At 40.5% G+C, this 15,236-nt stretch overlaps 2 protein-coding genes across 2 annotated transcripts; both read left to right on the top strand.

Annotated features, from left to right (window-relative positions):
• Window positions 1–216: 216 nt before the first annotated feature.
• Window positions 217–11,227, top strand: LOC118078104 (vomeronasal type-2 receptor 26-like). The gene is made up of 5 exons (XM_088656067.1): window positions 217–507; window positions 3,928–4,149; window positions 5,720–5,846; window positions 6,049–6,243; window positions 10,517–11,227. Exons 1-5 carry the CDS (start codon window positions 217–219, stop codon window positions 11,221–11,223), a joined length of 1,542 nt encoding a protein of 513 aa, XP_088512193.1. The 3' UTR covers window positions 11,224–11,227.
• On the top strand, window positions 1,482–2,407 carry LOC148684128 (vomeronasal type-2 receptor 26-like). The gene has a single exon (XM_088655784.1). The coding sequence runs from the start codon at window positions 1,553–1,555 to the stop codon at window positions 2,405–2,407; it is 855 nt and encodes a 284-aa protein (XP_088511910.1). The 5' UTR covers window positions 1,482–1,552.
• Window positions 11,228–15,236: the final 4,009 nt, after the last annotated feature.

Here is a 15,236-nt window from a genome sequence, read left to right as displayed (position 1 = left end):
TCTCTTCTTATATGGCCCTTTTATTTGTCCTCTGTCCTTTTTGCAGCTTCACCCTATAGCTCTCAGCAATCATGATTTCTTTTTTCTTTTTTTAATCCTTACGAAAGTGATGGCAGAAATTACATTTCAATTGGAACATTTCAGTTGCTCAGAGCTGTTGGATTGTAAAAATTGTCTGTGAAAATTTGTGTGTATATATAGATTTCTCTTTTCAGTATGGTGACAAAGTTCTACCAGCATGTCCTAGCATTGGCTTTTACTGTAAATGAGATCAACGAGAATCCGAGGATCTTGCCCAATGTCACACTTGGGCTCCATGTCTGTGACAGCTACTACAATGAGAGGGTGGCCTATCGCACAACTCTGGATCTGCTGTTCAAATTGCATAGATTTGTCCCCAACTATGAATGTGGCAGCCAGAAAAGCCTCGTTGGCATCATTGGGGGACTTGGCTCTGATATTTCCTTCCATATGGCAGACATCTTAAGTCTCTACAAGATTCCCCAGGTAAGATCTTGTTGGGTTTCTTGATTTAAAAAAGTTGCTTTTGAGCCTGTCTAATGTCAATACTGTCTGTTTATGAAAATCAGGTGCCGGTAATTTCTGTTTAATTGCTCACAGGTGTGGGCTCTACACTCCATGTATATAAGGCTCTGTTGGAAAGCATTTTGTGTGGTAGTTGTGTGGGAGTATGGTGGGAGGTTTGGAGGGTTGGAATGTGGGTATGTAAAGTTGCTGGGAGAGAGAGCGTTTATCTTTAGTTTAAAGTCTCTTCCGAGTCAGTTTGTTTTTCTGTTAGAGAAAGCCAACCTTTTGTTTTTCTTCTGTTTACTTTAAACAGGTATACTGCTAGTCAGGGGTTTCATGCTAGGTTGGTCTTTAAACTCTTGGTGGTGTATTTTAGCCAAGTCAACTTCTGTTTGCGTATTTTGTTTTTCTATAAACTCTGCGTGAAGCGTACTTTGAAGGGCCACTGGGAAACTGGGGTATATGATTTATGTTAGCACTCTTAATACCCAGTGTTCCCCCAATATTATTTCCTAATAGATCTACCCCTTAAGACAAGTCTGGTGGAAACACGGCTTGTTGCTGTAGCATATTGTTTCAGAATCTGCAACGGCAAACTGGCAGTATCCCATTTCATGGGGAGCACAAAATTATTCTGCCATGCAGCCTCAGAAAGTGATTGAATTGATTTCGGATTTGGAAAAGAAAAGTCTTGGAGAAAGCGGAGATACTGAAGCCAAATAAGAATTACTCCCAAAAGTTGGTGGAAAAAATAATAATAGGGATACCTAATAGAGTTCTTAATCATGATTAACTTAAATAAAAGTGTGCCATATATCAGCATTTGAAACAGAAGGGTCATTGATTTTCAACAGGGTTATTTTTAACCAAAGGTAGAAGCCTAAATCACAAGTGCCTTTTATTTTCATAAAAAGGAACCTGCATATATAATACTTTAAAGTCATTTCTGAGATGCTGGTGTGTTTCCTTATAGCTCACATATGGCTCATTTCCTCCAGAGGAAAGTGTCTCCTCTTTTTACCGCATGGTCCCAAATGAAGCCCATCAATATATGGGGGTTATCCGACTGCTTCAGCATTTCGGGTGGACCTGGGTTGGGCTCTTTGCTGTGGATGATGACAGCGGAGACCATTTCTTGCAGGCCCTAGAGGCATTGTTTTCTGAAAATGGAATCTGCTCAGCCTTCACGCAGAGAATCCCAAGCCAAGCTCGGTTGATTAACATCACTGAAATGATGGATACAGCCACAAATATATATCGACCTTTCGCGGATCACAGAATCAGCACTTACGTTGTCTATGGAGAAACTCTCACTATTATGTGGCTGACTACTATGATGTTTCTAACTGATCCTGAATATCAGGAGAACACGTCTTCTGGAAAGATGTGGATCGTGACGGCCCAGATTGATTTTACAGTTATAGGCCTCATCACGGGTTGGGATTCTGAATTTTTCCAAGGCACCATTTCTTTTGAGGTTCACTCAAACGAACCATTGGGGTTCCAGGCATATCTTCAGAATATAAAACTTTATTGGGAAGAAGGAGATGATTTCCTCAAGGATTTCTGGGAGCAAGCATTCCAGTGCTCATTCCCGAATCGCAATGTGCCGTTAGAAGTTGATAAAAAGGTTTGTACCAGGGACGAGAGGCTAGATAACCTTTTGGGGTCTGTTTTTGAAACTCGCATGACTGGCCACAGCTACAGCATCTTCAATGCGGTCCATGCCATGGCGCAAGCTTTGCACACCATGTACTCATCAAGATCCAACCACGATCCAAAAGCAGGTGGTAAAAAAACTGAATGGAAAAGCCTTCAGCCCTGGCAGGTAATGTTTCCACACCAAAACGGCTCTATTGCCATGAATGCATTTTTATAAAGTAAAATAGCACCCTAACAACAACAACAACAATCTGGCCGGGTCTCCCCCGCCACTCTGTGGTACCTCGAGTTACAAACGCCTCAGGTTACGAACGCTTCAGGTTACGAACTCCACTAACCTGGAAGAGTTACCTCGAGTTGAGAACTTTGCCCCAGGATGAGAATGGAAATTGTGTGCCGGTGGCGCAGCAGCAGCAAGAGGTTCCATTAGTGAAAGCACACCTCTAGTTAAGAACAGTTTTAGGTTAAGAACGGACCTCCGGAATGAATTAAGTTTGTAACTAGAGGTTCCACTATATAACAGTGGAATTGCACTTGACATACTATTCATTAACAGGAGCAACAACTATTGTTACGTTTAGGGGGGGTTCTGACTTAGAGGTGTTCAATCATGAACCCACAGATGGTAGCTTCACCCCATTGGTTCATCATCTGAGCACATACACCAATGTCTGAACCTGTGGCTTATTTTGTACTGAGCAGGATCATGATCACTCATTAACAGGAGCTGAAGTGTGGGGAGAAAGAGAATGATGTATGAGCAGAAGGAGCTAATCATTCTCGGCATAATATTGAGGGGAAATTGCCCCTCTGAACCTGCATTTAGCCTCATAGCAGCTTGAGGGTGTGTGATTTTAACCAGAATCACAGGAGAAGAAAAATGCTAACCACCTAAACTCCTCTTCACTGCTGCTGCCTGGGACACATTCACACCACACATTTAAAGCAGTATTGCATCACTTTAACGTGGGACGTGGGTGGCGCTGTGGGTTAAATCAGAGAGCCTAGGGCTTGGCGATCAGAAGGTCCGCGGTTCAAATCCCCGTGACGGGGTGAGCTCCTGTTGTTCGTTCCCAGCTCCTGCCAACGTAGCAGTTTGAAAGCACATCAAAGTGCAAGTAGATAAATAGGTACCGCTACAGCAGGAAGGTAAATATGTGCTGCTCTGGTTCGCCAGAAGCGGCTTTGTCATGCTGGCCACATTACCTGGAAGCTGTACGCTGGCTCCCTTGGCCAATAACGCGAGATGAGTGCCACAATCCCAGAGTCGGTCACAACTGGACCTAATGGTCAGGGTTCTCTTTACCTTTACATCACTTTAACAGCAAGGGCATCTTCAACAGAATCCTGGGAATGACTCCCTCAGGAAGTTGTGGATTCTCCTTCCTTGATGGTTTTTAAGGAGAGGTTGGATCGCCACCTTTCGTGGATGCTTTAGTTGAGATCTCTGCATTACAGGGACTTGGTCTAGATGACCCTTGGGTCAACTCTACAATTCAACCTGACATCTAGTTTTTTCACTTGTAGATTGAAAGAACAATTTGCTTGCATTTTTTTTTAAAAAATACTGTTTGACTGCATTGATTATTGCATCCCCCCCCCCCAATAAGCATTTGTAAAAGGAAATTGCAAAAGAAATTGCAAAAGAAACAAAAACAAAGTCTTGCATCAGCAGGGAAATGAAGCTCAATGTGACAGTGGTGATATCTTTTTTTCTTTCTTTCCTCATTCTTCAAGCTTCATCAGTTTCTTCAAGGCATCTCCTTTAACAATTCAGCGGGAGAAAGAGTGCGCTTCAACAATAAAATGGAAATGGTAACAGGGTTTGATATAATGAAGATGGTCGTATTTCCCAACAACTCCTTCACAAAAGTGAAAGTTGGAAGAGTAGATCCCAGTAAAGGGCAGGATATCATCCTTAATGAGGACAGGATTACTTGGCAAAGATGTTTCAATCAGGTATGTGTATGTACTGATACTAGAACATGGGACCTAATGGTTAGAAGTTAGGCTCTGAAATTGGTTGTATTATTTAAGTTCATTTATGTCCTGTCTTTCCTCCACGGAGTACAATGGTACCTCGGTTTAAGTACACAATTGGTTCCGGAAGTCTGTACTTAACCTGAAGTGTACTTAACCTGAAGCGAACTTTCCCATTGAAAGTAATGGAAAGTGGATTAATCTGTTCCAGACAGGTCCGCGGAGTACTCAACCTGAAGCGTACTTAACCTGAAGTGAGCTTTCCCATTGAAAGTAATGGAAAGTTGATTAATCCATTCTAGATGGGTCCGCGGAGTACTTAAACTGAGAGTTACTCAAACCGAAGCGTACTTAAACCGAGGTATGACTGTACAAGAAAACATTCAATATGGTCTTGCTTCCATTTTTCCTCACAAAAACCCTCTGAGGTACATTAGCCCGAGAGATACAGGTTGCCCCAAGGTCACACAATGATTTTCTTAGCCAAGTAGGGGATTGAATCCTGATATTTCTGGTCTTGCTCTAACCACTAGACTACTATGGTTTTCAGTTAGTGCCATGTATGCAGAAACTCCACTGTACCTTTCTCTGGGGTGGGGTGGGGGTGGGGGTGGGGGAATGAAACACTGAACAGCAGAGAGGTGGGCTAGTTTCTATGAAAAAATGACATAATGGTGGCTGTATACCTTGCTTTATAGCTGAGGTTCTAAAAATGCTAGAAACTTCTTCTCACTGTCTTTTAACTGGAAGTTAGGAATGTGGATTGTGGTCCATATGAATGTTGGTTCATAGAGCCATCATTGCCCCCCTTCCCCCCCCCCTCCGGGATGCCCATGAGTTAAAGAGAGATGGAATGCCTAATATTTCTACTTTTCACAATAATGGTATAGAACTTAAAGTTACCCATACAAGGAATATGTGGTACATATTTACCAGGCCTCCCTCCCTGTGAGGAATCCAAATAAACTTAATCTGTGGAGCAAAATGGACTCCACCCCAGCCCCCAAATGAACTCCTCCCCATCCATCAAGCTTACTTTAGCACCTCAGCCCAGGACTAATTGCAGCCATCAGCAGCCATTAACAGCCATCTCAGCCCAGGACTAATTGCAGCCATCAGCAGCCATTAACAGCCATCTACAGGTTTACCACTCCCATCAGCCCATCACCCACCCCCACCACCCTCTGTATATATATAGGGTCTGACACTTCTGTTTCTAGTGTATCTGAAGAAGTGTGCATGCACACGAAAGCTCAAAACAAAATATAAACTTAGTTGGTCTTTAAGGTGCTACTGAAGGAATTTTTTTATTTTCCTCCCCATCCTGTTTTTGTGGGATAAAAAAAGTCATTTGAGTAAGCCATTGGTCTACTCTGATGTGCAGATTCTCCACAAACAAGCAGTTGGCTATAAAACTAAGAGTCAGGGAACCACTGGCAAATTGTCTGCATCATGTTCAAGTGATTGCTTGAATCTTTTTAGTTTTGCCAATGAACAAAAGTGATCTCTAAAGTCTTCCACCCATAATTCTTTCAACCTTTATGCATAGGTGTTGCCCCTTTCTGTATGTAGTGATTCCTGCCATGCTGGTTATCAGAAGAAGAAGAAGGAAGGGGAGAAATTCTGCTGCTATGATTGTGTTCCATGTCCAGAAGGGAAGGTTTCATGGCAACAGGGTAGGTGTTCTAGTGCGTTAATGTTTCCAGCAAACACAGAAAATACAATTTATGAAGTAAAAACAATAAAGAAACTTATGACAACTTAAAGACTGACAGATACTCAACATAACCAGAGACTGCTATGTTGAAGATTCTCATGGAAAGGGGCCTGTATTCACAAATGAATTCACACTATGTTTCTCACCATTTTGTTTTTCAGACATGGCAGACTGCTACAAATGCCCTGACAATCAATATGCAAGTAGGAACCAAGATCAATGTATGTTGAAGACATTAACTTATCTGTCCTACGAAGATCCTTTAGGAATTAGTTTAGGATTGGTTGCTGTGTCTTTCTCTGTTGTTACAGTATTGGTAATTGGAATTTTTATTAAGAACAAAGATACCCCCTTTAGCCAGGCCATGCAAGCGGCTTCATAATACGTTTTTAGGTCCGGTAGACCAAATCCGCCTCTTTCTTTAATATCTATTAAGACTTTATGCTTTATTCTGGGTCTCTTTCCAGCCCAGACAAATTTTGATACCTCTTTTTGCCACTTTTCTATGCAGTCTAGTTTTCTTATAATAGGAATCGTTTGAAATAGAAAGAGGAGCCTAGGTAAAACATTCAGCTTTATTGTCGCTATCCTCCCCAGAAAAGACAATTGTAGCTTGGTCCACATCTCCATATCCTTTTTAATCTCTCCCCAGATCTTTATATAATTATTTTCAAAGAGATTTATATTTTTTGAAGTTACCCAGATCCCTAAATATTTAATTTTATTGTGTATTTTTAATTGTGTCGCTTCCTCCAATTCTTGTTGTTCTACTCTTGTTAAATTTTTAACTAATAGATTTGTTTTGTCTATATTTAACTTAAAACCTGAAACTTTCCCAAATTCCTGAATGGTTTCTATCGTTTTCCGTATACTTTCCACTGGCTGTTCGGTAGTAATAATGAGATCATCCGCGAATGATCTCAATTTATACGTATTTTCTCCCAGCTGTATTCCTGTGATGTTCTTTTCCTCTCTAATTTTGTTACATAACACTTCCAATACCAAGATGAAGATCAAGGGTGAGAGGGGACACCCTTGTCTCACCCCCTTTCGTATTTCACATTCTTGTGATAGAGAACCATTAACCAAGATTTTAGCTTTTTGGTCCATATAAATCGCTTGTACACAATTTCTATATTGTATCCCAAAATCCATTTGGTATAAAATACTATTTATAAACTTCCACGATACCCGGTCAAATGCTTTTTCCGCATCGACTGCCATAATGGCAGCCGGTTTATCAATGCGTAAGTCCAGGTATTCCAAGATGTTAATTAGTATCCTTGTGTTGTTTTGGATATGCCTGCCTGGAAGAAAGCCAGCCTGGTCATCGTGGATAATGTCCTTAAAAACCTTTTTTGTTCTATGTGCCAAGATGGATGTATATAATTTATAATCATTATTCAAGAGAGCGATAGGCCTGTAGTTTGTTATTTGTTGTTTGTCTTTCCCTTGCTTTGGTATAATCGTGATGTAACTGTCTCTCCATGAATTAGGCATCACCCCCTGAATCTGTGCCTTATTCATAATTTCTTGCAGGGGTCCTGAGAGTATCTCCTCAAATTTTTGTAATATAATGCCGAGAGGCCATCCGGCCCTGGGGACTTTCCTACTTTAGATTTTTTAATGGCATTTTGAACTTCACTTATTGTAATGGGGGCGCTCAAGATTTCTCGTTGTTCTTCTTTTAATTTTGGGAGGCCATTTTTCTTTAGATATTCCTTTATTTCCTCAGAGGTTTCTGTTCCCTCTTTGTACAATTCTTGATAGTATTCCACAAATTTACTTTCAATTTCTTTTGGATCAGTTACCATTTTATCATTTATTTTCAATTTGTTTATTATTGCCTCGTTTTCCCTTTTCTTTAACTGCCAAGCTAAGACTCTCCCTGGCTTGTTGGCAGATTCAAAATTTCTTTGCTTCATTAGTTTTAATTTCCATTCTATTTCCTCAGAAATTATCGTTGAGTACTGAGATTGCAGTACTTTGACGTTTCTTTTAAGTTCTGCCTTATCTGGGTTATTATATAATTCTTTCTCAGCTTCTCTGATTTTTTGTATTAACTCCTGTCTTGTTTTTTCTTTCTGTTTCCTTTGAATCGAATTCTGTTGTATAAAAAACCCTCTGAGGACTGCTTTACTTGCATCCCAAATAGTTTTTATATCTATTCCTTCTGTATTGTTTAATTTGAAATACTCTCTTAAGGTCCCCCTGGCTTTTTCTAATATGTTATCATCTTTTAGGAGAGACTCATTCAATCTCCATCTTGTTGTTTTTCTGTTCCACTGTAGTAATGCCATAACTGCATTATGATCAGACAATGTTTTGGGTTGAATTTCTGTTTTAAGTATTTTTAAAGTCAGATCTTTCGATAACCAAATTGCATCGATTCTCCCCGCCGTCTTTTTTGGATATGAAAAATATGTGAACTCCTTTGTAAATGGATTTTGGTGTCTCCACGCATCTTCTAAGTTAAATGTTTCCAACAACCTAAAAAAGGTTGTTGGAAGTCTCAATTGTTTATGTTTCTTAGAAATTTTTCCAGATCTATCAAGTTCCGGTGCTACAACTCCATTTTGGTCTCCCAATAGAATCACTTTTTCTCCCACATTTTCAATCAGTTTATTCTCCAAATTTTTGTAAAATTCATGTTTTTTATCATTTGGTGCATATATGCCAATTACTATAATTCTCTCCCCTTGTATCGTTATTTCTATCACAATCACCCTGCCTTGTATATCTTTATATATCAATTTAGGTTCTAAGTATGGTTTGGCATAGATGACCACCCCTCTTTTTTTGGCTTCAACTGAAGATATAAACTCGATTCCCAAACTTTTGTTGGACAAGATTCTCGTATGTTTTTTGGCGACATGAGTCTCCTGGAGACAAATTAAATCCAGTTTTTGCTTTTTTAGTACATGCGCAATCTTATTTCTTTTGGTTTTTTCATTTAGGCCATTAACATTCCATGTAACTATTTTTAAACTCATAATTAACTTTATTGTCTTTATTTATTACAAGGTAATCAAATATTAGTTAAAATAAAGGCTAAAGGAGTGGATTCTCCTCGACAATACGAAATTGCTAGATCTGGAAGGGCACAACACCCGTTTTGGGTGGCACGCCTATCTAATATATGGGAAAAAACGGGTCCATGGTGCTTTCACAAACCATATAATAAGACACTCGTTATTTAAGGTATGGGAAAAGTACAAGAGGTTCCTAGAACCAAAGACACCAAATTGGGTATCCCCAGTAGAAGCGCTAGCGGTAAAAAGAAGAAATATGAAAAGGGGCTGGGCAACATATAACACCTTATTGACGGAATTTGAGGGTCAAAAGAAAATTAAAAAATACGAGGAAGTGAAAACTCACTTCACAACTTGGATCGAATATCATCAAACATACGAGTTGTATAAAAAAGACAAAGAAATAGGATTTCAAAAAAAAACCATCAAGATTGGAGAGCGATTTGATAAATAATAAGACAAAAATAATATCAAGAATGTATAGGCTTCTGTTAGAATGGGGAGTAATGGACGAGACAACCAAAGTGAATATGATAAAATGGGCCCAAGATATTGGCCGGCCTATAATGATGGAGGAATGGGAACACCTTTGGAAAGTAGAAATAAATTTTACCGCTAGCTATGCTATTAGAGAAAATATGTTAAAGATGCAACATCGTTGGTACCTCACTCCCTCCAGACTCTCAAAAATTTACAAAAACCTATCAAGTCTGTGCTGGAGGTGTGGGGGGAGTAGGGGCACTCTGTACCACATGTGGTGGACTTGTGAGAAAATAAAAAAGTTCTGGGGGCTAATATATGAAGAAATAAAAAAAATGCTAGGAATATCATTCCAAAAAAGACCGGAAATGCTATTATTGAGTATAATAGGGAATGACATACCGAACCCAATGAAGGAATTATTCTTATACGCAACAGCGGCGGCCAGGATTCTGGTCGCCAAGAGTTGGAAAGAAATAGAGGTCCCCACAGTTTGTGATTGGCAGGGCAAGTTACAAGAATTAGCGGAAATGGCCATTCTGACCAATAATATACGAGGTAAATCAAAACAAAATTTTGCTGTAAAGTGGGGAAAATATAAATTATATGTGGAAAAATACTGTAAAGGAATACTACCTGTCTTACTGCCGGATTGAAACTTAAATGTGGCGGGATAGTAGACGTCTGGATAGTAAAATATTGGTGCGATAAGATATATGAACGCATCTGATATTTGATATAGATAAGCATATTGTGTTATGGACGTTCAAAATTAAGACGAATAAAATGCATCGGGGAAGGCGGGAAGTTTGAGGAAGAAAATAAAATTAAATACAAGAAGGAGTTAATGGGTCCACCCTCCTATCCCACTCCTTAATGGCGAGGGTGAGGACGGAGGACGGGTAGGGTTCTGGGAGGGAAAGGGAGGGGCATGATTCTTTATTATTCATTTATTGATTAGTTGGCAAAGATGGTTTTCTATTAAGGTTGTATTTGTATTTTTATTGAGAATATACATGTATATACTGGAATGTTTTGTAATAAAGAATTAATAATAATAATAATAATAAAAGGAAATTAGTGCTAAAAAAAAAAAAGAACAAAGATACCCCCATAGTCAAAGCCAACAACCGGGACCTTACATACATTCTCCTCTTTTCCCTCCTGTTCTGCTTCCTCTCATCATTGCTATTCCTTGGCCAACCTGGGAAGGTGATCTGCTTTCTCCGTCAATCGGCTTTTGTCATTATCTTCTCAGTGGCTATCTCTTGTGTATTGGCTAAGACCATAATTGTGGTCCTTGCTTTCATGGCCACCAAACCGGGGTCCAGAATGAGAATGTGGGTGGGGAAAAAGTTGACCAATTCCATTGTTCTCACCTGCTCTCTTATTCAAGCAGGCATTTGTGCACTGTGGCTGGCAACATCTCCCCCATTCCCAGATTTGGACACGCAGTCCCTAATTGGAGAAATCATAGCAGAATGCAACGAAGGGTCGGTCACCATGTTTTATCTTGTTCTGGGCTACATGGGAGTTCTGGCCATCATCAGCTTCACTGTGGCTTTCCTGGCAAGGAAGTTGCCAGACAGTTTTAATGAAGCCAAGTTCATCACCTTCAGCATGTTGATGTTCTGCAGTGTTTGGTTGTCATTTGTTCCAACCTACCTGAGTACCAAAGGGAAATATATGGTGGCTGTGGAGATCTTCTCCATCTTGGCCTTCAGTGCTGGCTTGTTGGGTTGTATATTTTCCCCCAAATGCTACATTATTTTGTTGAGACCTGAACTGAATACAAGGGAGCAACTGATAAGAATAAAGAGTTAAAGAATCTAAGTAAACAATTTATGTATTTCTTGTGCAATGTGACAATGAGACGGTGGACCTACTCAAGAAGTCAGATTTAGGTAGCATACAATCCTGACCAATCTATTTCTACTCCCATGTCACAAACGAACACAACAAATATGACAGATTCATATGGATGGAGGGTTGAGAATATAACATGCTTACGTGATGGCTGATTATTCTTCTGATGTATTTATCTTAATTCTATTTCATAACTTCTTGAATAATGTAGGCCACAATCCTCATGAATAACCAAAATAAGGAACTGTATGGAACCTTGGAGATTTATGCACTACTAAACATTTTCCAAATCTGCTTAATATATAACATATAAAACCTTGAACTTAGGTCTAGGTTACCTTAAATGCTGTCTACCCCATATAGGCTTGGAAGGTCACTTAGATTGCTTGGGGAATTTAATTAATGACACTGTACTTTATAGTACATCACAGGGCATGTATCTCCCATAGATGAAGCAGCAGTCAACAGTTATTTCAAACAGCTTGCAAAGTCTCACCTTTTTCAAAGTCTCATCTTTTCCTAACCGATAAGATTGGACTATGTTTTATGTGCTTTGAGACTCTTGAATTATTTGCTTCAATTATGTGCTTTTTAAGTGGCTTGTTTTAATGCTTTTTAATATTGTATCCTACTTAGAAATTTAAAACTATTAAGTGGTTTATAAATGCTTTCACATAAATAGCAATAAATAAATAAGGAGGGAATCATAGAATTCAATAGCAGCAGGCACAGACGAGTGGTTTTCACTGAGATTACATTGGGGCAGGAAGGATTAAAACTCTATACTCCACATTCTGTGGTACTGAGTATTGTTAACAATGTTCTCTGTTTCTTATGACTTATGTCCCCGCCTTCTGTCCACTTGCAAAAAGCTCCTTGTGAAATAGATTCATTGCTGCTTTGCTAAGCGTGAAATAAATTACATTCATCAGATGCTGAATTAAGGTTCGCAGCTGATGGACCATTAGCTGGGAATTAATACTTCAAATGTATTAAGGTTAAAGAGCAGTTGGAAATGTCTCCCTCTCCCTTCTTTCATTTCACTGTGCAAAATAATATGTGGCTATCTCTGCAGCTGTCCCAGATGTCTAGTGGAGAGGGAGATCATAGTGATTGTGGGAAGAATCAGCAGTGATTCTGATTCTCCTTTGGAAAATGGAGGTCCAGGTTTGTTTCACTTACTGGCCCAGACTATTTGCTCCAGTTCTTCCAGGCCTCTCCTAGAAATCTGTTGGGTCCATGTCTAGCATATGTTCCTAATGGAATCATCATTGATGGGGCCAATTGTGTGCCAGTGTCGCTGTTTCTACTCCTCAGAGCACTTGTTCATAACTAGGGGGGGGTGCCTCCTCTCACCGCCCCTACTCCTCCATGGGAAACCCTTAGACCTTCCACTTTCAAACTCAAGCAACCATGAAGTGCACTTTTTACCTTCCAAATTTTATTTCAGAAGCCAATCCTCTGTCCTATTCTGGACCTTCTTTGCCCTTCCATTTTTGCCATCAATTCTCTGGAGAAATGCATTGCAAAATTCAGAAAGTGCAAACTTTGTCTATCAGAGCGAAATCTTAGGGACAAAGTTGCTCCTTCACACCCAAAACACAGCTTTGTCTAATACACTCCAAATTGGTGTCAAAGTTTTGTGCTCATTATGTGCAATCTTTTGTTGTGTGGACAGGCAGAGTCCCCCAAACCCCCAGGCGACCCCCTGAGTAGAATAAAGACGCAGGACAACGTACTATGAGATTCAAATTGGCCACAACTTTATTAAGATTCAGATGTAGGGAGACCTTGGCTCAGGCATTGGGTATTATCCTTCCCAGTCCTCAGCCGGGGTTCTGGGAGGCTTCGGGGTTATCCACATGTATGGGGGTTGGGGCTGGCTCTGAAGAACATATGTTCAAGCAGAGAGAGCCCGCCCCCTGTTCACCGCTGCTGGAAGGGGGACGTGATGACGCCTATTGGCATGATCAAGGCTTCCCCCAATACCCCAATCTTGTTGCCGCAAAGGGGGTGAGGTCTCCGCCTCACGCCCCTTCCTCTAGGAAAATCGCCAAAGAATTCCGCCCAAGGCCTGACACTGCCAAAGTTGTGATGTATTGCTATGGGAAAGGCGAAACCTGCCAATGCAGGAAAATTCCTTTCCGACCCTTCAACAGCGGCCTTGACGTAGCAGCGCCTGTGAACTGTAGAGAAAAGGTTAACCTGAAAAAGAACATGGATGAGGGTGTGGAGGGTGGGAGGAGCTCTGGAACCAACTGGTGCTTGGAGGTAAGATTCAAATTCTCTTGTGTGAGCCGGACAGTCATTCCCCTTACCTGGCCATCCCCTGGCAACACCTCCCCAGGCAGGATTGGACTTGGCTTGGGTAGGCGGAGACCCCAGGCATCCTACCTGGGAAGGCGGTGCCAGCCCCAAACTACCAGGGAGTCGCCCTCTGGGATCAGGGGGCTGTGCGCGACCACGCAAAAGTCGCCCCCCATTGATGTGTGGAGCGGTCATTACCAACCACACACTTTTTGCCGCTGCCCTGAACTGAGTAATTGGTACACTGTGGACCAAAACCCAAATCAGTGTCAAACTTTGGTAATAGTTTCAAACCCTTTTGTACAGCAAACCCCACTCCCAAAATATTAAGCAGGTCCCTTAGAATGGAAGGAGGGGCACGAGTGAATTGTTGTTCATACCTATGGTGAACAAAGTTAAATTAAGAAAGGATGAAAAAAGATAAATATCTTACTTTTCATAAGAATAATCTCATATTTATTTATACCCTTTATATCATTGATTATTTTACTATTTATTCTTGATTTATTTATATCAGGAATACAACAATTCTGTGCCAAAAGTTACCAAAGTATGAATATCGATAAAACTTTGCATATTTTGATTTGTATATATGGCACCTTATGAGAGGCCAAAATCTGACATCCTGAAGCCCTCATGCCAGCTGCTTTCCCAAACAATTTTACTATTTATACTCCACCCTTCTGACTGAGTTGCCCCAGCCATTCTCGGAGGCTTCCAACATATATAAAAGCATAACAAAACATTAAACATAAAACCTTCCCTATAAATGGCTGCCTTCAGAAGGCCCAGGATACCAAACCCTCCAATGTTTCCCCAGTGAAAATAGGGACTTCCAAAGGAAGGTAGTCAGCTATGAGTGAACACATATAATGGAAGGTGGCATGATCCCCAAGGATGTGTTATATGGAAAAGCTGGCCTCAGGCACTGGGCAAGTTGGCAGACCAACCCTCTGATACAAAGATGCCAGTAAAAGTGACCTGAAAGCTGGCAACATTAACCCTGCCATGTGAGAATCCCTTGAAAACAACTACAGTGCCTATAGACAGGTTGTGTAATCACAGCACTGGGAGGATCACAGAAAGAAACACCATGATGGATCCGCACCAGTGAAACCAGATGCCTTCATGTCCCCCCCCCCAGCTGAAATAAAACATGTCTCTCCCAGGAAGTGACATCTTCTCGGTCTCCTGGTGTAGGAAACAGCTCTTTCAGAGTATCAGGTCAATCGCCTGTTCACTCTTATATACACAGTGAATTCAATCACCAAGATTTATGCCTGGCTATCATCAATCACCACATAATTATCTCTATCGGCAATTCACCAACAGAAGATAGTCAGCTGGCCATGTTCCCTGCTCACCAGAAGTGAGACTATTTCAGTCTTTTCATGTCCTATATTTCTTCATTCGTTCCTGCAGATTCCATAAGAGGACATATGGTCAGTGATATTGAAAAATTACAGCTTTCCATTCATTCTAACACTTCAAAGGTGTTCACAAAAGTAAGTAATGAAGGAGAGACTAAAATGTGATCATTAGATCTTCCACCATGTTTGTTCAAATAAGTATATTGACTCTTAGAAATGTTTACAGGATTCCTGTCAAAGATATGTATTAGGTTGGAATACAAATTCCAGGAATTTCAGACCCTGTGCATTATA

This window comes from Zootoca vivipara, chromosome 12 (genome assembly GCF_965207765.1).
Source record: "Zootoca vivipara chromosome 12, rZooViv2.hap1.1, whole genome shotgun sequence".
NCBI lineage: Eukaryota > Metazoa > Chordata > Lepidosauria > Squamata > Lacertidae > Zootoca > Zootoca vivipara.
Note: the sequence above shows the minus strand (reverse complement) of the source record. Positions and strands in the feature narration are given on the sequence as shown.